Source organism: Oncorhynchus mykiss, chromosome 23 (assembly GCF_013265735.2).
Source record: "Oncorhynchus mykiss isolate Arlee chromosome 23, USDA_OmykA_1.1, whole genome shotgun sequence".
Lineage (NCBI taxonomy): Eukaryota > Metazoa > Chordata > Actinopteri > Salmoniformes > Salmonidae > Oncorhynchus > Oncorhynchus mykiss.
The window spans coordinates 36,867,738-36,894,473 of NC_048587.1; the positions used below are offsets into that span (position 1 = coordinate 36,867,738).

Below are 26,736 nucleotides of genomic sequence, written 5' to 3' on the forward strand. Positions count from 1 at the left end.
GTGTTGTGATGACTGGTCTAATGTATGAATGAAGTCCGGTGTCCGATACACACAGTGTTGTGATGACTGGTCTAATGTATGAATGAAGTCCGGTGTCCGATTTACGCAGCTATTAGCATGTGCATATTTTATATTTTTGCATTGGTAATCTGCCCAAGGTTTTTTTTCCAACAGGCCCCTCCGTCGTGACGTCCCCTGAAGGCCCATCTGCTAGCCTGCTAGCCGCGGCCCGCTAGCTGTCTAGAGCATATTGGACTGTTAGCTGAATAGATCCATCGGCCAATTTCTTGGGCCACTATACCCATTTTGCCAATTGGACTTGGACCCCTCTGCTACTCGGAACCCTACTAATCCATCACGACTGGTCTATCGACGTCACAGCATGTGGAGGCTAAAACATACTTTCCTCTGTCGCGACGTCCCTCTAAGGCCCTTCTGCTAGCTTGCTAGCTGTCTGAATCGCCATGTCTCCAGCCAGCCCAACCACGCACTGGACCCCTATGATCACTCGGCTACGCACGCTTCTCCCTAATATCAATATGCCTTGTCCATTACTGTCCTGGTTAGTGATTATTGTCTAATTTCACTGTAGAGCCTCTAGCCCTGCGTGCCTCAAGCGACCCATCTCGACAACATCCGGTGAAATTGCAGAGCGCCAAATTCAAATTACAGAAATCGTAATATTAAACATTCATGAAAATACAAGTGTCATACATCACTTAAAATATAAACTTCTTGTTAATCCAGCCGCATTGTCAGATCTAAAAAAGGCTTTACGGTGAAAGCACACCATGCGATTATCTGAGGACAGCGACATGCATACAAAAGCATTAAAAACATTTTCCAACCAAGCAGATGCATCGGGAAAGTCAGAAATAGCGATAAAATAAATCCCTTACCTTTGAAGATCTTCACCTGGTTGCAATCACAGGGGTCCCCTGTTACATAACAAATGGTCCTTTTGTTCGATAAAGTCCTTCTTTATATCCCAAAAAAAGTATGTTTATTTGGCGAGCTTCATTCAATAATCCACCAGTTTCCCCTCGTTCAAAATGCATACAAAATGAATCCCAAACGTTACCAATAAACTTGGTCCAAACATGTCAAGCAACATTCCTAATCAATCCTCAGGTACCCTAATATGTAAATAAATTATAACATTTAAGACTGAAAATAGTGTATTTCAATACCATAGATAAATAACCAAGTGCGCGCCCTCAACGGAGCGCGTCACAATAATTTTCCAACCAAGCAGATGCATCACGAAAGTCAGAAATAGTGATAAAATAAAATGCTTACCTTTGAAGATCTTCATCTTTTTGCAATCCCAAATGTCCCAGTTACACAATGAATGGTCGTTTTGTTCGATAAAGTCCTTCTTTATATCCCAAAAATGTTTATTTGGTGCGTTTGATTCAGAAATACACCTGTTCCAACTCGCCTAACATGCATACAAAGGAATGTAAAAAGTAACCTGTAAACTTGGTTCAAACATTTCAAACAACATTTCTAATCCAACCTCAGGTACCCTAATACGTAAATAATCAATACAATTTTAGACAGAATAAACTGTTTCCAATACCGGAGAAAAACAACGAGGAGCGCGCAGTCATTCACGCGCACCAAAAGACTAGAGTCCATCTGAGTGACACTTAGAAAGAATACGACTACTTCTTCATTAAAAAAAAAAAAACATTGAACAATTTCTAAAGTCCGTTGACGTCTAGTGGAACCATAGGAACTGCAATCTGGGTCCTAATAATTCAGCTTTCCCATAGCAAAGCATTGGAAATACGAATGACCTCAAAAAATAATTTTCCTGGATGGATTGTCCTCCGGGTTTCACCTGCCAAAATAGTTCTGTTATACTCACATACATTATTTTAACAGTTTTAGAAACTTTAGTGTTTTCTATCCAATACTACCATGCATACGCATATCCTAGCTTCTGTGCCTGAGTAACAGGCAGTTTACTTTGGGCACCTCAGTCATCCAAACTTCCAAATACTGCCCCCATCCCTAAAAAGTTAACCAACCATTTAATTCCACCTCCCACATATGCGGTGACATCACCTGGTTTAAACGTCTCTAGAGACAATATCTCTCTCATCATTACTCAATACCTAGGTTTACCTCCAATGTACTCACATCCTACCATACCTTTGTCTGTACATTATGCCTTGAATCTACTCTATTGCGACCAGAAACCTGCTCATTTTACTCTCTGTTCTGAACGTACTAGACGACCAGTTCTTATAGTCTTTAGCCGTACCCTTATCCTACTCCTCCTCTGTTCCTCTAGCGGTGTAGAGGTTAATCCAGGCCCTGCAGTGCCTAGCTCCACTCCTATTCCTCAGGTGCTCTCATTTGTTGACTTCTGTAACCGTAAAAGCCTTGGTGTCATGCATGTTAAAATTAGAAGCCATCCTCCCTAAGTTTGTTTTATTCACTGCTTTAGCACACTCTGCCAACCCAGATGTCTTAGCCTTGTCTGAATCCTGGCTTAGGAAGACCACCAAAACACTTGAAATTTCCATCCCTAACTATAACATTTCCCGACAAGATAGAACTGCCAAAGGGGGCGATGTTGCAATCTACTGCAGAGATAGCCTGCAGAGTTCTGTCTTACTATCCAGGTCTGTACCCAAACAATTCGAGCTTCTACTTTTAAAATCCACCTTTCCAGAAACAAGTCTCTCACCGTTGCCGCTTGCTATAGACCACCCTCTGCCCTCAGCTGTGCCCTGGACACCATATGTGAACTGATTGCCCCCCATCTATCTTCAGAGCTCGTGCTGCTAGCTGACCTAAACTGGGACATGCTTAAAATCCCGGCCATCCTACAGTCTAAGTTTGATGCCCTCAATCACACACAAATGATCAATGAACCCACCAGGTACAACCCCAAATCCGTAAACACGGGCACCCTCATAGATATCATCCTAACCAACTTGCCCTCCAAATACACCTCTGCTGTTTTCGATCACTGCCTCATTACCTACATCCGTAATGGGTCAGCGGTCAAATGGCCACCCCTCATCACTGTCAAACGCTCCCTAAAACACTTCAGTGAGCAGGCCTTTCTTATCGACCTGGCCCGGGTATCCAGGAAGGATATTGACCTCATCCCGTCAGTAGAGGATGCCTGGATATTCTTTAAAAGTGCCTTTCTCACCATCTTAAATAAGCATGCCCCATTCAAAAAAATTTGAACCAGGAACAGATATAGCCCAAAAAAAGCACAAAAACATCCTGTGGCGTTCTGCATTAGTATCGAATAGCCCCCGTGATATGCAACTTTTCAGGGAAGTTAGGAACCAATATACACAGGCAGTTAGGAAAGCTAAGGCTAGCTTTTTAAAGCAGAAATTTGCATCCTGTAGCACAAACTCAAAAATGTTCTGGGACACTGTAAAGTCCATGGAGAATAAGAGCACCTCCTCCCAGCTGACCACTGCACTGAGGCTAGGAAACACTGTCACCACCGATAAATCCACTATAATTGATAATTTCAATAAGCATTGAATACAGCTGGCCATGCCTTCCACCTGGCTACCCCTGCCCCGGTCAACAGCCCTGCAACCCCCTACAGCAACTTGCCCAAGCCTCCTTCAAGCCTTTCTCCTTCACCCAAATCCAAATAGCTGATGTTCTGAAATTGCTGTAAAATCTGGACCCCTACAAATCAGCCGGGCTAGACAATCTGGACTCTCTCTTCCTAAAATGATCTGCCTAAATTGTTGCAACCCCAATTACTAGCCTGTTCAACCTCTCTTTCGTATTGTCTGAGATTTCCAAAGATTGGAAAGCTGCCGTGGTCACCCCCCTCTTCAAAGGGGAAGACACTCTAGACCCAAACTGCTATATCTATCCTACCCTGCCTTTCTAAGGTCTTTGAAAGCCAAGTTAACAAACAGATTACCAACCATTTCGAATCCCACCGTACCTACTCTGAGACATTACTGTGCAGACGTATTCATCGACCTGGCCAATGCTTTCGACTCTGTCAATCACCACACTCATATCGGCAGACTCAGCAGCCTTGGCTTCTCAAATGATTGCCTTGCCTGGTTCACCAACTACTTCTCTGATAGAGTTCAGTGTGTCAAATCGGAGGGCCTGTTGTCCGCACCCCTGGCAGTCTCTATGAGGGTGCCACAGGGTTCAATTCTCGGGCCGACTCTCTTCTCTATATACATCAATGATGTCGCTTTTTCTGCTGGTGATTCTCTGATCCACCTCTACGCAGACGACACCATTCTGTATACCTCTGGCCCTTCTTTTTTTTATATATTTTATTTTAGCATTTTCCAATTAAGAACATTCAAAACAAAGGTGAAACGATATTAGACAACGATAGGACAAAGTGACAGTAACAGACGAGCGTAAAAAAAAAGAAAAAAGTTTTATATAAACAAACATACAATAAGAAAAAATTATAATAACGAGACATTGGATCACCTGCCGTAGGCTACATATTATACATTACGTGTGAAACATTATGTGAGGATTATATATAGATTCAATCAATGAGATGTGGAGGGAGATTCTCCATATAGTCAATAAAAGGTTGCCAAATTCTGTAAAATGTCTTTATCTTATTCCTCAAGCAGTAAGTGATTTTCTCCAAAGGGATACAACTATTAACTTCCGATAGCCACATTGCAACTGGCAGGGAGGAATCCAATTTCCATTTCAAGGCAATACATTTCTTGGCAATCGCTAGCAATATTTCTGTTAGCTTTATAGTATGGCTTTGCCTAAGATTGGTGTTAGTAAAGTTACCCAGTAGACAGACCTCCGGGTCTAAAGGGAATGCAACCCCGTGAATTGAGGATATGGTATCGCATACCCCCTGCCAGAAACCGTGTAGTTTTGAACACTGCCAAGTGAAATGGAGGAATGTTCCTTCATCTGAGCCACATCTAAAACATAGGGAGGAGATATCTGGGTTGAACTTGTGCAGTCTAGATGGGGTGATATAGAGCTGATGGAGGAAATTAAACTGGATCAGTCTGTATCTGGAGTTCAATGTGGATGTAACACCATCCCTGCATAGGTCACTCCATAGATCCTCATCAAGATCAATACCCAGAGCTAAGTCGGGGTTTATCTAGCCCAGGCAGTGTTAGTCCTGACATAAGAGCATTGTATACACGGGAAATGGTCTTGAACAGTGGTTGGTCTGCGTGGCAGAGTTGTTCAATAGGTGACATCTTAGGTAGGTTCCATTGTCCCTTGAGAGTCACCCTAATAAAGTTTCGTAGTTGTAGGTAGCTAAAGAAGTCCCTGTTAGGCAAGTGGTATTTCTGTTTCAGCTGATCAAAAGACATAAGAACTCCCTCCTCGTAACAATGTTCCAGAAGAGTGATCCCCTTATCAGACCATGGTCTAAAGTTACTATTCTGGAAAAACATAGGGATCAATCTATTGTTCCATAAAGGGGTTTTAGGGGAAAGGAATCCCCCTCGTCCGAACAGCTCATGCAGTTTGCACCATGCCAGGACAGAATGTATGATTAAAGGGTTGTCTGTGATGGTTTTTATAAATTTTCTGTCCCATTTGTAAAACAATTCTGCCCCAGTGTCATCATTTACCTCAAGCTTTTCAATGTTCAACCATGAGGGAGAGGGACCATTGTCAAACCTCTGAGCCAGAAACCTAGACTGTGCCTAGGTTTCTGCTTAGACTTTAAACTCTCCTTCCAGGCTCACATTAAGCATCTCCAATCCAAAATTAAATCTAGAATAGGCTTCCTATTTCGTAACAAAGCATCCTTCACTCATGCTGCCAAACATACCCTCGTAAAACTAACCATCCTACCGATCCTCAACTTCGGCGATGTCATTTACAAAATAGCCTCCAACACTCTACTCAACAAATTGGATGTAGTCTATCACAGTGCCATCCGTTTTGTCACCAAATCCCCATATACTACCCAGCACTGAGAGCTGTATGCTCTCGTTGGCTGGCCCTTGATTCATACTCGTCGCCAAACCCACTGGCTCCAGGTCATCTACAAGTCTCTGCTAGGTAAAGCCCCGCCTTATCTCAGCTCACTGGTCATCATAGCAGCACCCACCCGTAGCACGCGCTCCAGCAGATATATCTCTCTAGTCACCCCCAAAGCCAACACTTTCTTTGGCCGCCTTCCCTTCCAGTTCTCTGCTGCCAATGACTGGAACGAACTGCAAAAATCACTGGAGACTCATATCTCCCTCACTAGCTTTAAGCACCAGCCGTCAGAGCAGCTCACAGATCGCTGCACCTGTACATAGCCCATCTGTAAATAGCCCATCCAACTACCTCATCCCCATACTGTATTTATTTATTTATCTTGCTCCTTTGCACCCCAGTATCTCTATTTGCACATTCATATTCTGCACATCTACCATTCCAATGTTTAATTGCTATATTGTAATTACTTTGCCACAATGGCCTATTTATTGCCTTACCTCTCTTATCCTACCTCATTTGCACTCACTGTATATAGACTTTTGTGCTGTATTATTGATTGTATGTTTGTTTATTCTATGTGTAACTCTGTGTTGTTGTATGTGTCTAACTGCTTTGCTTTATCTTGACCAGGTTGCGGTTGTCAATGAGAACTTGTTCTCTATTAGCCTACATGGTTAAATAAAGGTGAAATAAACAAATGTGAAACAAATTGGTGTGACATAACATTTTGATTTTATTGGTCCAAGTGACCCATCATTATTTTCTCGGGAAATGGGGAGGAGCTTGGTCAGGAAGTCCCGGGATACCGGTCACAGATACTCAACCCTAACACACACACACGCACGTACGCACGCACGCGCACGCACGCACGCACACACACACACACACACACACACACACACACACACACACACACACACACACACACACACACACACACACACACACACACACATTCTCTCTACTCTTTTTACCCCTCTCTTTCTCTCTCTCTCTCTTACCATGGGAGCCTACTTTATACAATATACAGTCTCCTTGCAATTAAACATGTAACAGGTTTGAAACGTCAATGATGTTCCCAAAAAGGGTTAGGGAAGTCTGTTATTATGCACACAGTGTTTACCCCATTGGTGGTTGTATCTTACATGGAAGAAATATGCAATATTTGATAATACAGCATAATGAAAAATAAACAATGTACAGTGCAAGGACAATGAGCAACACAATTCACCATGAAATGCATTTGCCAGTCCAATACTGTAGCCGGTAAAACAAAAGGCTCTTTAGATGAGGTCACTACGTATAAATACAGTATCTCGCTTTCTCTCGCTTTCTCTCCCCCCTACCTCTCTCTCTCTCGTTGTCTCTCTCACTAACACACACACTGGAGAGAGAGCATTAAGCCCCAATTAACCCAGTGGTAATTATCTATAGGATAAGTTCATTACTTCTGATTAATTATGCATCAGATCAGGTGATGGGAGCAGCAGGAAGGGATATCGGTGGGATAAATAGCATAGATGGAGGCAGGAACAGGGAAACCGAGAGAGAGTTTTTAAATTGTACATACTGAAGAGGTCTGTCTCGTCCACAATCTCAGACTTGATGATTTCTTCGATAACATCCTCCAAAGTAACGATTCCCAGGACCTCGTAGAATGGATCTCCCTCCCCTTCACTATTCACCCTGTGGACTATAGCCAGATGGGATTTACCTAGGAGAGAGAGGAGAAGGAGAGAGAGAGAGACAGGGGGAGAGAGAGAGAGAGAGAGAGAGAGAGAGAGAGAGAGAGAAAGAAAGAGAGAGAGGGAGAGAGAGAGAGAGAGAGAGAGAGAGCGAGAGAGAGCGAGAGAGAGAGCGAGAGAGAGCGAGAGAGAGAGAGAGAGGAAGGCAAAGGAGGGGAAGCGGGAAAGGATGGTGGAGGGAGGGAGAGAGAGGGGTGAATACAGAGTTATTAGAGAGAGAGAGAGAGAGAGAGAGAGAGAGAGAGAAAGAGAGAAAGAGAGAAAGAGAGAGAGAGAGAGAGAGAGAGAGAAAGAGAGAGAGAGAGAAAGAGAGAAAGAGAGAAAGAGAGAGAGAGAGAGAGAGAGGAAAGAAAGAAAGAAAGAAAGAAAGAAAGAAAGAAAGAAAGAAAGAAAGAAAGAAAGAGAGGGAAAGAGAGAGAGAGAGGGAGAGAGAGAGAGCGAGAGAGGTTAGAGGAACGGATAGTAGGATCTATTTGTGGTGAGTCTGGAAATCCTTCTGTCATTAAAGCAGATAGAAAATCAACACAACACCAATCAGGTGACTCTTACAGTAAGTAGCCGTTAAGCCAGAGATTGATGCCCTCCCCTGCTGATATGAGTCAGTCATACAGTACATACTGTAGATAAGTCATACAGTGCCTTGCGAAAGTATTCGGCCCCCTTGAACTTTGCGACCTTTTGCCACATTTCAGGCTTCAAACATAAAGATATAAAACTGTATTTTTTTGTGAAGAATCAACAACAAGTGGGACACAATCATGAAGTGGAACGACATTTATTGGATATTTCAAACTTTTTTAACAAATCAAAAACTGAAAGATTGGGCGTGCAAAATTATTCAGCCCCCTTAAGTTAATACTTTGTAGCGCCACCTTTTGCTGCGATTACAGCTGTAAGTCGCTTGGGGTATGTCTCTATCAGTTTTGCACATCGAGAGACTGAAATTTTTTCCCATTCCTCCTTGCAAAACAGCTCGAGCTCAGTGAGGTTGGATGGAGAGCATTTGTGAACAGCAGTTTTCAGTTCTTTCCACAGATTCTCGATTGGATTCAGGTCTGGACTTTGACTTGGCCATTCTAACACCTGGATATGTTTATTTTTGAACCATTCCATTGTAGATTTTTCTTTGTGTTTTGGATCATTGTCTTGTTGGAAGACAAATCTCCGTCCCAGTCTCAGGTCTTTTGCAGACTCCATCAGGTTTTCTTCCAGAATGGTCCTGTATTTGGCTCCATCCATCTTCCCATCAATTTTAACCATCTTCCCTGTCCCTGCTGAAGAAAAGCAGGCCCAAACCATGATGCTGCCACCACCATGTTTGACAGTGGGGATGGTGTGTTCAGCTGTGTTGCTTTTATGCCAAACATAACGTTTTGCATTGTTGCCAAAAAGTTCAATTTTGGTTTCATCTGACCAGAGCACCTTCTTCCACATGTTTGGTGTGTCTCCCAGGTGGCTTGTGGCAAACTTTAAACGACACTTTTTATGGATATCTTTGAGAAATGGCTTTCTTCTTGCCACTCTTCCATAAAGGCCAGATTTGTGCAATATACAACTGATTGTTGTCCTATGGACAGAGTCTCCCACCTCAGCTGTAGATCTCTGTAGTTCATCCAGAGTGATCATGGGCCTCTTGGCTGCATCTCTGATCAGTCTTCTCCTTGTATGAGCTGAAAGTTTAGAGGGACGGCCAGGTCTTGGTAGATTTGCATTGGTCTGATACTCCTTCCATTTCAATATTATCGCTTGCACAGTGCTCCTTGGGATGTTTAAAGCTTGGGAAATCTTTTTGTATCCAAATCCGGCTTTAAACTTCTTCACAACAGTATCTCGGACCTGCCTGGTGTGTTCCTTGATCTTCATGATGCTCTCTGCGCTTTTAACGGACCTCTGAGACTATCACAGTGCAGGTGCATTTATACGCAGACATGATTACACACAGGTGGATTGTATTTATCATCATTAGCCATTTAGGTCAACATTGGATCATTCAGAGATCCTCACTGAACTTCTGGAGAGAGTTTGCTGCACTGAAAGTAAAGGGGCTGAATAATTTTGCACGCCCAATTTTTCAGTTTTTGATTTGTTAAAAAAGTTTGAAATATCCAATAAATGTCGTTCCACTTCATGATTGTGTCCCACTTGATTCTTCACAAAAAAATACAGTTTTATATCTTTATGTTTGAAGCCTGAACTGTGGCAAAAGGTCGCAAAGTTCAAGGGGGCCGAATACTTTCGCAAGGCACTGTACATGTGTGTTATTATTACTGAGAACTGGCCAGATCCCAAATGAAAATACCCTCAGCGGTGTGTGTGCGTGTGTGTGTGTGTGTGTGTGTGTGTATGTGTGTGTGTGTGTGTGTGCGTGTGCGCGCACGTGTGTGTGTGTGTGTGTGTGTGTGTGTGTGTGTGTGTATGTATGTGTGTGTGTGTGTGTGTGTGTGTGTGTGTGTGTGTCAGTGGGCAGGGGGTGATTAATAGAGACATTTTGACAGTCAGGAAAACTTGGTGGTTACATAAACACATCCTGAGATTACGTAACCAGTCTGAGGAAGCCTGGTTCTGATGAGTAGACTCACTAGCAATACTGCTGCTTGGCAACTCCAGGCACACACATGCCCACACACCTACACTCACACACACACCCACAAACATAAACACACAAAGATGCATGTTTTTAAACTCTCATACATATGCATGAATGAACTGCGTGCACAAAGACATAGCATGAACGCATGCCCACACAGCATCATGAAGCCTCCTACTGCATATCAAACCTTTTGAGATTGGAACTCTACTCCATATTGAGTCTAACTCTTGTTCAACTATCAAATCCTCTTAGTTTGAGGATTTTAAAAAAACGGTCCACTATGAAAGGCACTGACATTGCTAGCATCTTTTACATAACAATTTACAAGTACACTGCCTTGTGTGTCAGTCCAATACAACAACAGAGACGCTGTGGTTTATTTCCATGGCTTGTGAACGATTTAGTCACTGTGGCATTTCATGTAAGACTCCCCACCTCCCTCCTAACCCTATTGCCTTCCCGAAACAGCCTCCATCACAGCTGCAGAGAGAGGTGAGGAGATGAAGAGAGAAGGAAAGGAGGGGAAGAGGTAAAGGTTGGAACTGAATTTTTTATGGTGTCACAGCCAGGTTACCAATAGCTCACACACAAACACACACACACACACACACACACACACACACACACACACACACACACACACACACACACACACACACACACACACACTTCCTGACCACTACACACTTCTGCCTCTCCCCAGTGATGGCCTGCTGACATGAGGATTAGAAGTGAAGGTCGGATTCAGCAGGGTTCTCTCGTTACTCTCATCCTCTCCCCCTCACATGGATATGTAACTTAACATTTGATAGTCAGTTAGCTCCTATAAAATGTCATGATTCTGCAGGACCAACTGCTTTGAATGGTTCTATTGTTCAATCAAAACTTGTGTCTGTTTTTTGAGGGGTATGAGAAACATAACAATATACAGTAACTAACAATATATATGAACAATATATGCTCTCCTCAGACATTCCTACCGACAAAAGGACATCCCTGTCAGTGAACTGATTCTCTGGCAACCACAGCATGAATCCACCCGAAGGGGCAACCCAGATATCATGTATGTGGACCAGTTTAAATGTGACACCGGACTGAGGGAGGAGGAGGAGACTACGTCTGCGATGGAAGCCCAACTTTTCCTTCTGGCGCCTCTAGACAACCAGATGATGATGAATGTGAGTTAAACATGTGAATGTTACTTTTAATCACACCACAAAATAAATGTTGATTGAATAAGGCCCTCTCATCCAACTCATTTCCCCAAGTCATCCTTCTCATCATTAAACCCTTCATTCTGAATAAATCAGATTACCATCTCTGAGCCCTCATGGACAAACCAACCCTGACAATCTGAATAGCATCTGAGTGAAGCCCTAGTCCTGTTACATAATCTCTCATCCTAGTGGACACTGCCGTCTCTGTCCCAAAGCCTCCAGTTTGATTCCTGCCAACAGTCAGAGCACATCAAATCTATTCTACTTCTGTGTATTATGCAACACATACGAGAAACATTATGTCTGTTCATTTCACCCACTCAAAAATCTACTTTTACTTTTGTATAGCGCCTAACGAAGTACTGAGTGTGCACCCACACAAACACAGTTTTGTATTGCTATTCTTGTGGGGACCAAATAATTTATTCCCATCCAAAATCCTATTTTCCCTAACCTTTTTTTATTTACCTTTATTTAACCAGGCAAGTCAGTTAAGAACAAATTCTTATTTTCAATGACGGCCTAGGTTAACTGCCTTGTTCAGGGGCAGAACGACAGATCTTCACCTTGTCAGCTCGGGGATTCGATCTTGCAACCTTTCAGGTTACTAGTCCGACGCTCTAACCACTAGGCTACATGCCACTACCTGCCGCCAACCTTAAGCCCAAACCCCAAACCCCTGACCCTAAAACTATACCTAACCCTAAACCCTAAACCTAACCATAACCCTAATTGTAACCCTAACCCTTACCCCTAAGCCAGAAATAGCATTTTCCCTCGGGGGGACCGGCAAAATGTCCCCACTTGTCTGAATTTTCCTTTTTTTACTATCATTGTGAGGATAGTACTCACAAGGATAGTTCAACAAAAAGACACACACACCTACCCAGCCTCCTGGCTGACGGCTGAATGATTTATACTCTGGTTGTCATGGGAATCAGAAAAGCCTCCAGCTCCCTTTGACATTCTTACATGGATGGAAACACAAAGGACCGTTTACTGTCAATATGTCACTTCTCTTCAGACTGCAGCACTTCAGTCCTGTTTCATTCCTGTTCTACTGTGGGATGTACCGCTTCACTGGGCTCTTTCAACTCAATGCCATTCTATGGATTCCTGAGACGGGTGATAAACAGGTTATCCAAAGCTATTACCATAAGGAAAACAGGACATTTGTATCATAATCATTGGCATAATCCAGAACCAAATCAGCTAAAGCAATCGCAAGGCTATAATTAGCATAATCTGTCAAACATATAGATAACCTTGCTACTCTCTCTAAACTGTCCCAGTTCATTCCTGGGTAGCTTCAAGGAAGTTGTTGGTTTTATGGATTATAGATACGGCTTACAGTACAGTAGCCCAGCGTTTCCCAAACTTGGGCCTGGGGACCCCAACGGGTGCACGTTTTGTTTTTTGCCCTAACACTACACAGCTGATTCAAATAATCAACTCATCATCAAGCTCTGATTATTTGAATCAGCTGTGCTAAGGCAAAAAACTAAATGTGCTCCCTTTGGGGTCCCCAGGACTGAGTTTAGAAAACCTTGCAGTAGCCTATACCAATTACCTCCACTTGAACCTGCTGAGCCCTTATCATCTTATATGACGGACTCTTCAAAGCATCACTGGATTTAAATACACCTCTGCTTTTCAGGAAGAGGGAAGTGGTGTGATGGAATGTGTAGGGGTTAACTTGAACACTCTCATGGCACTTAGCTACATTATACACAACTTCTTGTCAAACGAGCACAGCACCTGCTGAACCATATAATATTTGTTGTATCATAGATCATGTGCAACATGGTAGAGGTTCCTGAATTGCAGTAATCATGTGATTTGAACTTGTGAGCTCATTGGTTCATGTGCTCTGATGGTTGCAGGTATATCTCTGGGGGAATGCACCTCCAGCTGTTTCTAAAAATGGTGGTGCATTTCCTAGAATATTTAACTCTTTATATGTTACCTGATTCTGCATACATGTTTTGTTCATCTCTACAACAGTGTACACCTAACTCTATTACCTCTCTTGAACTCCTCCAGCATCACATCCAGTTTGGTATCGCTGAACACACAGTGCATGGGGTGTTTGTAGAACTGGGTGATGGTCTTCAGCGGGGTGCAGTCATCCGGGTCCACGAACGCCAGGTCTTTGACGAACAGGATATCAACGATGTTGGACCTGTCGTTCTCATAGACCGGGATCCGGGTGAACCCGCTCTGCATGACGTCAGACATTGTACAGAAGTCTAGAACAGCATCCGAGGAGAGCATGTAACAGTCCGCCAGCGGAGTGTGAACAACTTCTACGTTCTTGGTGCGCAACTCCAGAGCACCCTGGATGATGTTGAGTTCTTCTTTGACCAGATCGTGGTAGGGGTCTGTGACACGCAGCATGGCAACCAGTTTCTCTCTGGTGTAGAAGTTACTGATCTCCTGGTGGAGCATGATGTCTAGGAGTTTGGAGACGGGGTAGGAGATGGGGAAGGAGACCAGCATTAGAAGCCGGGTGGCCCAGATGGTTTTGGAGGCGATGGCGAGGCTGTGTCTGGACGCCACAGAGTGAGGCAGGATCTCTCCTATAAAGAATATACCGAAAGTGCAGGTAGCAAGGGAGGTGGGAGTCATCCCTATAATCTGGCACATCCACACTACAAAACAGGTGTTGGTCAGCACATTGCCCAGCACCACAGTACACAGGATGTAGTTGCCATGTTTACGCACAGATTCGATCTTGTGCGCATATTTTTGTTCCTTCTCTGTGCCGCTGTTTTGGAGGACCCGGAGCTCAACGGGATCCAGGGCGAGCATGCTGATGTTCAGCCCACTGCAGAGCGCAGAGAGCCCCAGTAGCATCACCGACACCCCCAACTGGAGCCACACGTCCGCTTGCGGGGGTCGCTCCACCACGGCTAGCCAGAAGTCTCTGGTGGTGAAATGTTCCCACTTCACCCCATCAAACGCGCAAATGGAGTAGTATTTTATCCGCTCATCTTTGCGCAGGTCTTTGGCGAGCAGCTCCACTATGGAATCAGAATCAAATAACACAAAGGTCCTCATCAGACAAAATAAAAACGCACAATAACACAAGACACTTTTTTTTGAACATTCGACGATTCAACAACGATAAAAACATGTAACTATAAACGAACCTAGAACGGAGTTGTGGCTGGATGCAGACCTGAAGGAACCCAGGAGTTCGATGTCAGAACTCCGCGCATGCTCGTCCACGCACGGGTTCCGTTTGGAATGGACCTAAACACAAATTAACATTTAAACACGATATATACGCAATTTAATTAAACATATGTCATATATAGCGTTATGGGTAAATGGTCAATACACTAAATAAACTGACCATGTTCTCCCCCTCTCCTCTCTCTCGCTCTCCTCCTGGCTCCTCTATGAAGGCGATCCATGGTGCGGCAGCTGCACCCTCTGGTCTCCCGCTCCCAGAGCGGTTCTGGGCTCTCTGTGTAACCGGGGATGCTGCGTAGTAAACCCGCAGCATGAACCGCGTCCCCTCTGTCGCCTGGAGCAGCCCGTCTTGCACAGACAGTTCACCGGCTTTAGTGTTCTCTGGGCGTACACCAAGCAATCCCTTCGCCGGAGCTGGGAGAAAGAATATGATGATGAGAAGGATAGAGAAGTTAAACAACAGCAGGCTGCAGGAATGAAGTGCGGTGCGGTGTGTTGAGGATGAAGCTGCTGCAGCATCAGCAGCCATCATGCTGAATGAGCTGCAGAGGGACGTCGGCGATGGTTGGGTCACGTGGTTAGGGTTTTTACGCTGGCTCTTGGAATCGGCATAGCATCTGGAGAGCCACACTTGGAGCAGAGAGAAGAGAGAGGGGGCCGAGAGAGAGAACGGGCATGTGTGCAGCACAATGACGTAATGTCATGTTGAGTGCCACTACCGTCTAAAAATAGCAAGCAGGATATGCCCTATCATCAGCCACTTCCCTGCAGGGAGCGACTGTCTGTCGCTCTCTGCAGAGATCACAATCGTTGTCTACTGACAGACCCTTTCATGCTGTGTGTGTGTGTGTGTGTGTGTGTGTGTGTGTGTGTTCATTTTGTAGGCCTACTCAAAGGCCTTCATCACAGTTTTTCTCTCTCAAGCTATTTTTTCACAATCAGCATCATCATAATCATCCTCATCATTGTCACCGTCATAATTATCACCATAATCTTTGTAAACAGCAGCATCGTCATCATCACATTGGGTTAAACTGCAGTCGATTTTTCTAGAACGTGCTATACAGTATTCCACCAGATGGCAGTGCTGACTCCCCTTTCCCATTTCAGCACCAGCTCTGGAGTCAAATTTTACTAGAGCCTCTTCAACTCAACAAGTTGTTCGTTTACCCTCCCAGTGTGAGTAATTTGATTTAATTTCACATGATATGGTCATTAAACGGATTTAATTAGCGCAGTAATAACAGCAGGGTTGTATTTTAAAGCCAATAATATGTTATTACTACGAGTCAATGTTTTGGGCCTGAGTCAGCAATGATTTATAATTTGCAAATAATTTATAATTAATAGCCTAACAATTATTATTTCTAAATGATTTTGAATTTTCAATCGCATTTAGGCATACGAACAATTAGCCTACAAACGACAATGTCTTACTTGTAGCGACTAATTCAATTTCAAATATCATGTTTTTACATTTTGGAATCGGAGTCCTACATGTAAGCCATAAAACGAGAAATGTAAACAGATAAGACAGTTTAGCAAAGCACACCATTACATTGGCTTAATAATCAGATAAATAAAAAGGACACGATAATACACAGGGACATGGCTGCTCCTTTGTCTAGTGGTAGGCTGACTTCTCTGCCTCTGCAACTTTCACACGTCGTCAATATTCGGAAGAGCGATCGTGAACCCTGCCTCGTAAAACCGTGACCCTTTCATCGCCTGTTCAAGACAGTTACAATCCTGGTAGTGGTGTGTCAATAAATAGCCTTATCCACCCTCCTTCGCCCACGCTGTCTCTCTCTACACCTATGCTCCAAATCACATGTATGTGCCTGTCAAGACAAAGTTTTTTTAAATATATTTTATTTTGGAAGTATAATCGAAGTCAGATCCCACTGGACACAGACGTCAATTCAATTTATATTCCACGTTGGTTCAACGTAATTTCGTTGATTTAAATATAAAATAACAAACCATATAGCCACAAAACTGGAAATAAATAATGTTATTGTAGGGCATGTGACTAAATCATATAGGCCTAGTATTATTTATATTTTAAATCATGTTCAACTGATAAAGCTCAATACATTTCAACAAAATATGTTTCCAATGTAATGCATTTGCCCTAGGCTATTATTGCTTCACTAACGAAATTGCTGTTACATTTTCGACCCTGTTGATTTGTTGCATTTCCAATAGGCTACCATAGAGGCCTGTTTTATTGCGTTATAGTTCAGGGGTCTCGTGTGAAAACTTGGGACAAAGATAGAATGTGTGTTTTTGAAAAAAAGAGAGTTTAAATCTGATTATTATCGTTATAATCCTGAGAAGTTAAAAGCTAACTAACGTGTAGGTTATGCAAATCTGGACATATTGAGATCAAATATAGAGAGAGACATGTATTTAAACCAGATGTAGGCCTATCTTTAAACGCTATGCCATACAGGCTATATCCACCACCCCGTTATATAAAGCCGTGTAACCACACCTAAAGGAATAATAGGAAAAAGCTATTGCTTTGTTTAGCTCCGGAGATAAGATGTGTTCGTTAGTCTGCCTTAGAGGTAGGCCTATCTGCTGCACGTTTCTCTTTTTTTCCCAAGTAAATGACTATTATTCGTTTATATTACAACATGATTTGTCTATTAGGCCATGTTTTTTTGTTATTATAATTGTCATTATTATTAGTCTATTATAGTACTATTATGGTTGTGTTCAGTTTGTCTTGATTTGTCAGAGTTGATACAATAGGTCTACCTTTTTCTTGGATAAACGGGGTCGAAAAGATATAGTCATAATATTTAACATTTAGTTATTATTTTGTCAAAACCTTCCGAAAGTAGTTATTCAGTCAACGATACCCACACACACTTTCGATAGCTTATGCCACTGGCAAAAATAGCTTAAATTAACACGATAAAAGATGACATGAGAAAACATTCGACATCACGGAATTTGTTGAAAGAAGCAAACGAGTGTTGGCTAGCCTACATTATTTTCCAAGTCGGAAGGAATATGATAGTCGGCTAATTTTCTTTGCAATGATTGGAAATACGACAAAGTCAAGCTCAACTCGAGAAATGCAAGCCAATCTGTACTCTTTTGGTGGCGGGTTCCCTAATTTCACTCACAGAGTGCACATGGACAACATTCACGCACAAACATCTTCTACGAATTTTCTATCCTTTGAACACAACTTTAATGTTATTGAATTGTGATAATGTGCTAACCTATTTGTTTTCAACACCTATTGTTTGATTTTACAATTTAGTAATTTAGCAGACGCTATTATCCAGAGTGAATTCCATCAGCAAATAGGGTTGTGCCTAGCTCAAATGCACATCGACAGATTTTTCACCAATTCGGTTCGGGCATTCGAACCAGCGACCTTTCAGTTACTGGCCCAATGCTCTTAATAACCGCTAGGCTTCCTAGTGTAGCCTATAACACAGTTGTACTTATCTAGTGTAAAGTATTTATATTAAATTTAATTTAGTTGGAATTCCTGGAAATCTCACAGACTGTAGCTTTACTCTTCCATCTATCTGAGTATCGAGTATCAGAACAATGTTTTTTTAAACTAAATGCATTCACAGTCTCCATATCGTTCAAATAGTGGGCACTAAATTACTGTAATGTTCTATTTAACATTTTGGTAACATTTCATAGGGAAAAATCTAACCTTTATAGAAATCACATGCTATGTATTCCCATCAATCCCAAACACTTCACACAATATGTCCTCGACATCTCAAAACTGACATCAAAAGACTCCAAATGACGTCTACAGTATATCTGCCATAGACATGCAGTAAAAGACCGTAACTTGATGAGGGATGTTGGTCCGTTGCCATAGGACTGCTACAGCCGCAGCGGGACATATCAAAGACTCATCTCTTCTCCTGGCGGAGTGAGGGGTCAACCGAAGATCCCACTGTGATATGGAGAGAGTTATATAGGAGTTAGAGAAGGTTGGAGAGATTCATATATAGAGAGGTATGAGGTTGGAGAGGGTGAAAAGGAGTCAGAGGTTTGCTCCCCGCTATTAGACGTGAATGTTAGGAATAGATAGACAGTGTTCTGCCTTAGGACCATGAGGGGTGCGTGTCTGATTCTTCCTCACATAGCAATGGACGGTTGATAAAGCTTTCTCGTGAGAGATGAATAACAATAACTGGCTCGTTTATTTGCAATGTCCTGTCAGCCGCAGGCTGTGTCAGGCATGTCCTGTCCATGTTTGCGTCTTCATATTTCCTTTGTTCCTTTCAGCCAGGCCTTGCGCACTTTCCAGAATTAATATCGAGCTTTCCAAAAGTTGTTTGAATGGTTTAACGTTGGAGCGTAAAACATGACGTTGGTTGCAGCGGTCACTAATTCAAATAGATAATAGAACCTCTAAACATGTTCAAACGTGTATTGATTTTGACTGTGACAGGAAGGATTACACAAATGTTTTGGGATATCTTCCCAATCCCAGTGCATCATGCACTTTCTGCACGGTAGATCAAGGGGAGTATATTGTCAGCGACCTCGGACGACCAGAGTTATCAAACAGTAAGGCGGTGTGCTCAAGACGAGCCACGCCGAGGTGAGGTGAAGTTGTTGGGATAACCACCATAACAACGACCCATCCCGTCGGTCAATGCCTTTCTCTACTTGCAAGTGGGACCACGCTGTGTGTAGGCCCTCTGATCAAAGAACATCTGGAGAGAGACTTTATATAAAGCTTTTATAGGTATGTTAAATATGTTGGCTGTAGAGTTATAAATTAGTTTTGAATATGTTTTTGGAAGCGCACCAAGCAGGCTATACGACTGAGCTAGGCTGTGATTGGCAAAGTTGGCAAAGTTCGATGCACTGGTTAAGCTGTAGAAAACATTAGCACAGATCAAACTGTGAGAAAACATTAGCCTTGTGATCGCATGTGTTCTTAAATAGCCTAGTTAAATAGGCTACTTGTGCGTAAAATATATGTTACCGCATAGCCTAACTAGCTATTTACTCTCCTTTTCTTGTAGGCATACTTATCTAGGACCGTACACCAAGAAATGCCCTGTTCGATAACAGCGTCTAAAAACCGTTCCATTCAAAAGTATAGAAAGAACACCAATAGGCCTACTCTGATATTTCATTTATTTACGTTGACGTTTACTTGTTTTACTAGGACTAAACATTTTCGTTTTATGTATAAAATATTAATGTAGCTTAGTTAGGAATGTGCGTTTTTTTGTCTTCTTTGATGGATTGTATTGGGGTTCTTAGTTCCCCAACGAACGAAATATACATTTGTTTAAAAATGCATAATTATATCTTTATGAAAACCATATTGACACTGTAGAGATGCATCCAACTTTCATGTATAAGAGATTTGTGTTTCACAGATAATTAGCAAATATAAAACGTTCAGCTTTTAAAATGACCCTGCAATTGTAATCTAAGCAACACAAATCTTCGCTATTTACGAGATACCATTTTCGAGTAGTTCCTTAGCCTAAATATTTCTAGTAGTTCTAGTTTTGAATACACGGTTTTCACAACGCTTGTTTTTAATCATTCCATTGGTTAACATGATTTGTTGGTATTGTTTTGTTCGAGAGGGACAAATACACGACAGTTTCATACACAATTCATTGCATCAGACAAATTGCTTTTCAGATTTACATGAAAATTTATGTTTTGTGGCAGTCACCAGCGTGCGTAATTCTTTTTACATTGTGCATTGGAGACAACTCGCTAAGTGCGTATATTCTATATCTTATATAATATATTCTATATCTTAATACCTTTTGAGTCATGTGTCTATGTAAAAGTATAGCCTCTTATTTTTCTAAAGGTTCCCTTTCCTAATTTTACAAGTCATAAAAGCAAGAAAAGTCGGACTTGTTGAGCTCTGCAAATCGGACTTGTCCTAGCATACTGATAAATAGATCGCCCTGATCATTGTTTTCTCTCCTACACCTCAGGGGTTAAGTATGAACCCTCATACCTCAGAGAAGAACCACCACTGAGTCCTGAAGAGGGGCGGTGCTGCCTCCTCTCCTCCCCCAGGCTCCTGGCCCTCTCTAGCGGGGAGGCTGGCCCGGGGCGTGCGCTCCCCTCTCCAGCTCCCAAAAACACGGAGGGGCGGGGGGAGACGGACAGACAGAAAGGAGCAGATATCTTCGCTCAAAGGAATAGGAAGAGTACATTCAGACTACAAGGTATTGCTATAGCTTCTCTCACGTTCCCTCAAACAGCAGAGCACGGTCTTGTTTTTAGGCGCAGTGTTCCATCTGTGGTGCCAAGCCAGGAAGATGCCCAATCCGGCGACATGCCCCTTCCCAGGCTCCCGGCTGTGGCTGGTATCCGTTGCTCTGATGGTGCAGTCGGTGATCTCCTCTTCTTCGACCTACCAGAGACCTGCACCCGGCGGCGGGGGGAAGAGAACGGGGTTCATGGAGAGGACGCTCATTCTTCTGGACGTCAACACCCGCAGTCCGGTTCAAGTTCTAAATGACAACTTCCTCTCTTTACAGTTGGATCCGTCCATTATAAAGGACGGGTGGCTGGACTTTCTGAGGTAGATTACTTTCCCACTCTGTCTGCTTTATCGACTTCATAGTCGTCGTTATTCTAATGTTTGGATCAAATGCATTGCTTTTGGTTTCTAGGTCCCTGTTGAGCATGATCGGATTTAGTTATCTAGACGAATGGTTTTTTGACAATATTATGATATCGGGAATCATTAAACCATATCATATAGTAGTCGGTTTATGCCGATTTGCGCATTGCCTTTGTTTAGGTGACATTAGATATGGGGTAAACTAGCCCGTATTGAAATATGGAGTGTCCTAAAGATTGGAGTGTAGGCCTAACTTCATAATTACGTCGTCGAGCTTTACCAATTGGTGTGCATACTAGTAGCCTATTTTCTCATTTCAGCTGAGACACCTTTTGACACATGCTGCGTCATTCTCGTGTGGTATGAATGCATCAGTTTACACAGTATGTAGCCTAATTCATAAACATATCTTTAACATAGCGGTGTTAATAATAGGTCTACATATATAATGCCACTGTCTTAGTCGTGTCAATGTTTCTGTGTTCCACACAATGCTAATATGAAATGAAGAGAGAGGGGAACGAGAATGACAGGGAAAGAGGTGATATGAGCTCATCATATATAGTTAATGTTGCATGTTGGGTATGGAAGGGAATAGTTTACATTGGTAGAAGTATGCCTACATGGCGCACACGAGGCTCTTTGAAGAATTTCCGTAAACAGAGGTTTCTTATTTCCAGTGAAACATCCACTGTTATTGTTTGGGAGGAGAGAAAGGGGGTCGTGGCATTTTACAAGTTCTATAGAGTATCAGGGTTTACTACTCGATATCGACATGTTTGTAATAATGAAAAACAGTCGGAATGGCTACTCAAATATTATTGGAGCCACAGCATGTACCGCCCTGGAAGTAAACAATTTCAGCTTCCAATCAGCTTCGGCTATTGTGCAAAGTTCCCAGATGTAACTTTTACCAGTCAGTGGAGAACTTTGTGGTCAGGATTTTAGCAAAAATGTAATTCTGGGTTAACTAGATGAAAAGTGTTATTCCCACATGAACGCGTTCAATCATATGGATCTATATCAATTCAGTTGTTGCTGTATATTCATCCTTCAGCAAGTAAATGTTGTCTGCATCAATTTTGTGATATTAACAATAATAATAATAATGATACTAATCATCACAATAATATAATAATATACCTAATGTTCATAATATTCATAATAACAATAACACACTATGTGATCAAACAATGAACCTTTTAACAATATTGTTTTGCTTTACTTTGGTTCATACTTTTCACTAACTTCCTAAATGTAGGTAGGCTATTCACTCACAATTTCAATGCTAATTTTCTGAAATGTTTTTCCAATATTTATTTTCTTAAACTGTACTGGTGAAGTTCATATAAACCGTTATTTGAATAAACACTTAAACCATGCCTACTGTAAACGTTGCTGATCGTCAGATCTGATAACACAGCGTTCAAGCACACTAAGGCCATACTATAGGATAAATTCGTTTTTGTGGTAGGTCGGTGGATTTTAGAGACATAAATAGGCAATTATTATAATACAAAGCTAGGCGATTTAACTTCCACAATTGTCTATAATTGTCATAAAAATGGCACTTTATTAAAGTCTGCAAGAATCGGTTAAAATGATCACAACATGGCCTATATTCTGCCTACAAAAACAGCACAATATGGTAAGTGCTAATCCCACAACATATAATTGAACACAACATTTTAAAGCTACTGTGCAATTTCCAGTAATTTCAATTCATGGGAAATATTCCCCTAATTTTGAAGAACGTGATTTCTAAATAGACCTACTACAAAACTCTCCTTTTGCTCCATGCTTTTGGTCAAAGGAGACTTTGTAAACAAATAATGCCTAGCTTCAAATCAAGTTTAAAAAGTAGGCTAATGTTGCTCTCATGGAATGCCATTCCTTTACTACAGAAAGCATGTACTATTGGCATGTGATGTATTAGTTTGCTCCATTGTTTTGTTGGTGGTCCACTCTTGATGATATGCACAAATTACAGTGTGGCTTTGGTTGAAAAGTATAATATTTCTGTTGTTTATTCTGTGTCCAGTCTGGTAACACAACAGTAGAGTGGAATATTTAACCCAAAACTATTTTTCTAAACCGGAGCTGTGGGAGTTATTATTGATAGCTGGCTAACAGCAGCACTGAGAGGGTCATAAAAGTCCTGTTGTAATGGAAAAGCTGTCATGTCCTATAATACTATCATGTAAATACTAGTAGGGTTCACTAGCTTTTCTCTCAAGTGAAACCAATAAGTGAGAGTGATAGTAAAAAAGTGTTTCGAAAGCCCAGTCTGGAAAGCTTTGACAGTAATCTGGTAACACTGTAGTGTAGAACATGTTTTTATTATTCTGGGCATACTAGTCTCACCATCATAAAATGTTTCCTTGTGACATCTAAAAAACACCCACTAAAACCTACTCTCTGTATGAAATAAATTGGCTCCATGTCTAGTTTTCTTTTGTTGAATCTGAATGCACAGGGCTATCAAGAAATATCACATTTAAATCAAGTTGTCATTGTTTTATGACTTGAGTTTTTTGTCTTGTGTAAGTAGTGTTCAGCCTCTGTTGAGTAGTCTATGTCACTAGTGCTGGATATTGCAATGACATACCCACTACAGGAATTATTTTCAATATAACGTTAATCGTTTCTTCTCAGAGTTGTGTATGTATGTACATGATCTGAAATCAATGATGGTCATGTTGTGTTTTTCATGCAGCTTGTTTGGACACGGAGCCTAATTGATTAAAAAATATTGTTTAATCAATATTTCCGATGTATTTGTGCACCGTATTCTTATCAGATCTCTGTCTCCATGTATAGTTCCAAGCGTTTGGTAACCCTAGCCCGAGGTCTGTCCCCAGCCTATCTGAGGTTCGGAGGAAAGAGAACTGACTTCCTCCACTTCCACAACTTGAAGAACCTTGCCAAATTCAGAGGCCCCGGCCCAGATTACTACCTAAAAAACTATGAAGATGGTGAGTTAGACATTATGGATTTGATTATTAATTTACGCAAATGTTAAACACACATTTTGTATATTTATTTATTGTGTTGTATTCCCAATTTGATTATAAAATGTATTGAGATGTTTAAATGTACTTTAAGTAGAGTTGAAATCATCTAAGTCCATGTTCATTGGTAGGCCTATAGTCTTATTCTGTAGCATTCAATTTGAATTCAAACAAGCTTTATTAGCATGAAAGGAACAATCCAATATTGCCAGAAGTGGTACGCAATGAAACTACATGACCCGTTCTTGGTCTCTGTGTCAATGCTCAGACATAGTGCGTAGTGACATCGCCCTGGACAAGCAGAGGGGCTGTAAGCTGGCCAACCACCCTGACATGATGCTGGAGCTGCAAAGAGAGAAGGCAGCTCAGATGCAGCTTGTCCTCCTCAAAGAACAGCTCTCCAACCTCTACAGCAACATCACAATAACAGGTAGGAGATCACACACACACACACACACACACACACACACACACACACACACACACACACACACACACACACACACACACACACACACACACACACACACACACACACATACACACACACACACACACACACACACACACACACACAAAAACTCTCTGTTTGGTTACTCAATCTTGCCAGAGCACAGCGATGTAAATCATCACGCCTCAGCTTTACTAATGTCATTTGTAGAGAAGGGATAGAGGAATGAAGGGATGAAGAGATGGAAGGATGAATGTAGAGGAAGCGAGGAGGCAGAGAGTACTGGCATTTCTGAATGAAAGGTTAAACTGAACCTGACTGTGGAGGGGTAGCTGGACTGTGTGTGTATGTTTGTATGTGTGCATGTATGACTTGTTGAGTCCCAGTGACTGTCCCTGACTTCCCAGGGTGGTAACTGAGAACCGTAAGGGTTTGGTTAGCAGTAGGCTGTGTCAGGATGTCTTTATGTTACAGTATTTTGCTTGGTATTTATTAGAAATGATGTGGTAGCAATTAATACTTTGTAGTACTTAAATACCAGTTGTGGTACGAAATGGCATGTAATGATATGATGTAATGATAATGTAATGATGGTTAATTTAAAACATATAGATGCTGTTGTAATAGTTTGGTCATTGTTCTGTAATTACAATTTTACTGCTATAATTTCCAGTAAAATACAGAGTAAACAGCAGTCTATCAAAACAAACCGTAACCCCAGAGTTTCTAACTTTTAAAATGTGTGGATCATATCAACTTACAAAGTTGAAGAGAGGAGAGATGAGGATGGAATTTCAGTCATCGGAGCTACAATGGCAACTACAGCTGCTTGTGATTTATTAGAAGAACAAAATGACGGTTTGTGTTTGTGTGTGTGTGTGTGTGTGTGTGTGTGTGTGTGTGTGTGTGTGTGTGTGTGTGTGTGTGTGTGTGTGTGTGTGTGTGTGTGTGAGTGTGTGTGTGTGTGTGTGAGTGAGTGTGTGTGTGTGTGTGTGTTAAACCTCCCATGTTAGAAATGCCTGTTCTAGATCTGTCTTGAGCAACACACACTGCAACTAAGGAGATATTCATATGAAGAAATAACATGAACACTGAGAGATTATTCCCCAAATATTTATGCCTACAGAACTGATGCTATGACAGAACATTCCACCAGCTTCACTCAAGACTTCCGTGATATTAATGTGTATTTAATAAATCTTCATATTATCCAAAGGGAATCTGCTAGTCTTTTGTCAAATGCATTGTTCATTAATGCACAGGGGAGTGGTGTTGCATTATTCCGTTTTTAATGTACGGTAGTATAAAAGGTATTTCAGACACATTTGTATATTGATAGATTTTCATTGACGGGGTTACTGTGTGTGTGTGTGTGCGCGCTTTTGTGTGTGCGTGTGTGTGCGTGTGTGTGTGTGCGTGTGTGTGTGCGTTTGTGTGTACGTGTGTGTGTGTGTGTGTGTGTGTGTGTGTGTGTGTGAGAACTGTATGTAAGTCTGCGTATCATCAGCTGTGTGATTTCAACGGGCCTCTGGTGCACTAGTCAAAACATGGCCTGACTGCGCCTATCTTCAAGCACTGAAGAGACACATTGAGGAGAACCATTTGTTCATGTTTAGGTGCAGAGGAGTTTCAGTTCACAAGTTCAGGAGTCACACTGTGTATCACCCTGTACTTTCTCTGTTTTAGTCTGGTATCTTATCATGAGATAGTTCTACGATATGGACTATCAATATATTCTGGTGCACGTCCACCTCAAGGCTTCTAAGTTGTCTTTGCTGTTCTCCCCTGTCCCCCTACACTTCGTCTGGGGAGGGATTAGGTCCCAGGGTTTTTCTTTGTTATGGGGTCCTCGGACCCTTGTTAAAGTCAATGGCATGAACTTTACCCAGTACCAGGACATTTAAGCCAAAACCTGGATGTCTCTGCCAGGAGTTTGAAACTTGGCCGCAAGTGTAT

The 26,736-nt window shown here is 42.0% G+C and overlaps 2 protein-coding genes across 3 annotated transcripts in view; one reads left to right on the forward strand and one right to left on the reverse strand.

Annotated features, from left to right (window-relative positions):
- Positions 1-15,351, reverse strand: part of LOC110502674 (metal transporter CNNM4) — a 32,965-nt gene extending 17,614 nt beyond the window's left edge. For both annotated transcript variants that reach the window (XM_036960378.1, XM_036960379.1), the window contains exons 1-4: positions 14,869-15,351; positions 14,663-14,765; positions 13,535-14,533; positions 7,529-7,672 (exon numbers count right to left, since the gene is read on the reverse strand). In XM_036960378.1, the coding sequence (XP_036816273.1) occupies positions 7,529-7,672; positions 13,535-14,533; positions 14,663-14,765; positions 14,869-15,240 (1,618 nt within the window). In that variant the 5' untranslated portion in view covers positions 15,241-15,351. The remainder of the gene's footprint in view (positions 1-7,528; positions 7,673-13,534; positions 14,534-14,662; positions 14,766-14,868) is intronic.
- Positions 15,352-20,694: 5,343 nt separating this feature from the next.
- hpse2 (heparanase 2) overlaps positions 20,695-26,736 on the forward strand; it is a 114,106-nt gene continuing 108,064 nt past the window's right edge. The window contains exons 1-3 of the mRNA XM_036960382.1: positions 20,695-21,276; positions 24,139-24,293; positions 24,598-24,759. Coding sequence (XP_036816277.1) covers positions 21,011-21,276; positions 24,139-24,293; positions 24,598-24,759 — 583 coding nt within the window. The 5' untranslated portion in view covers positions 20,695-21,010. The remainder of the gene's footprint in view (positions 21,277-24,138; positions 24,294-24,597; positions 24,760-26,736) is intronic.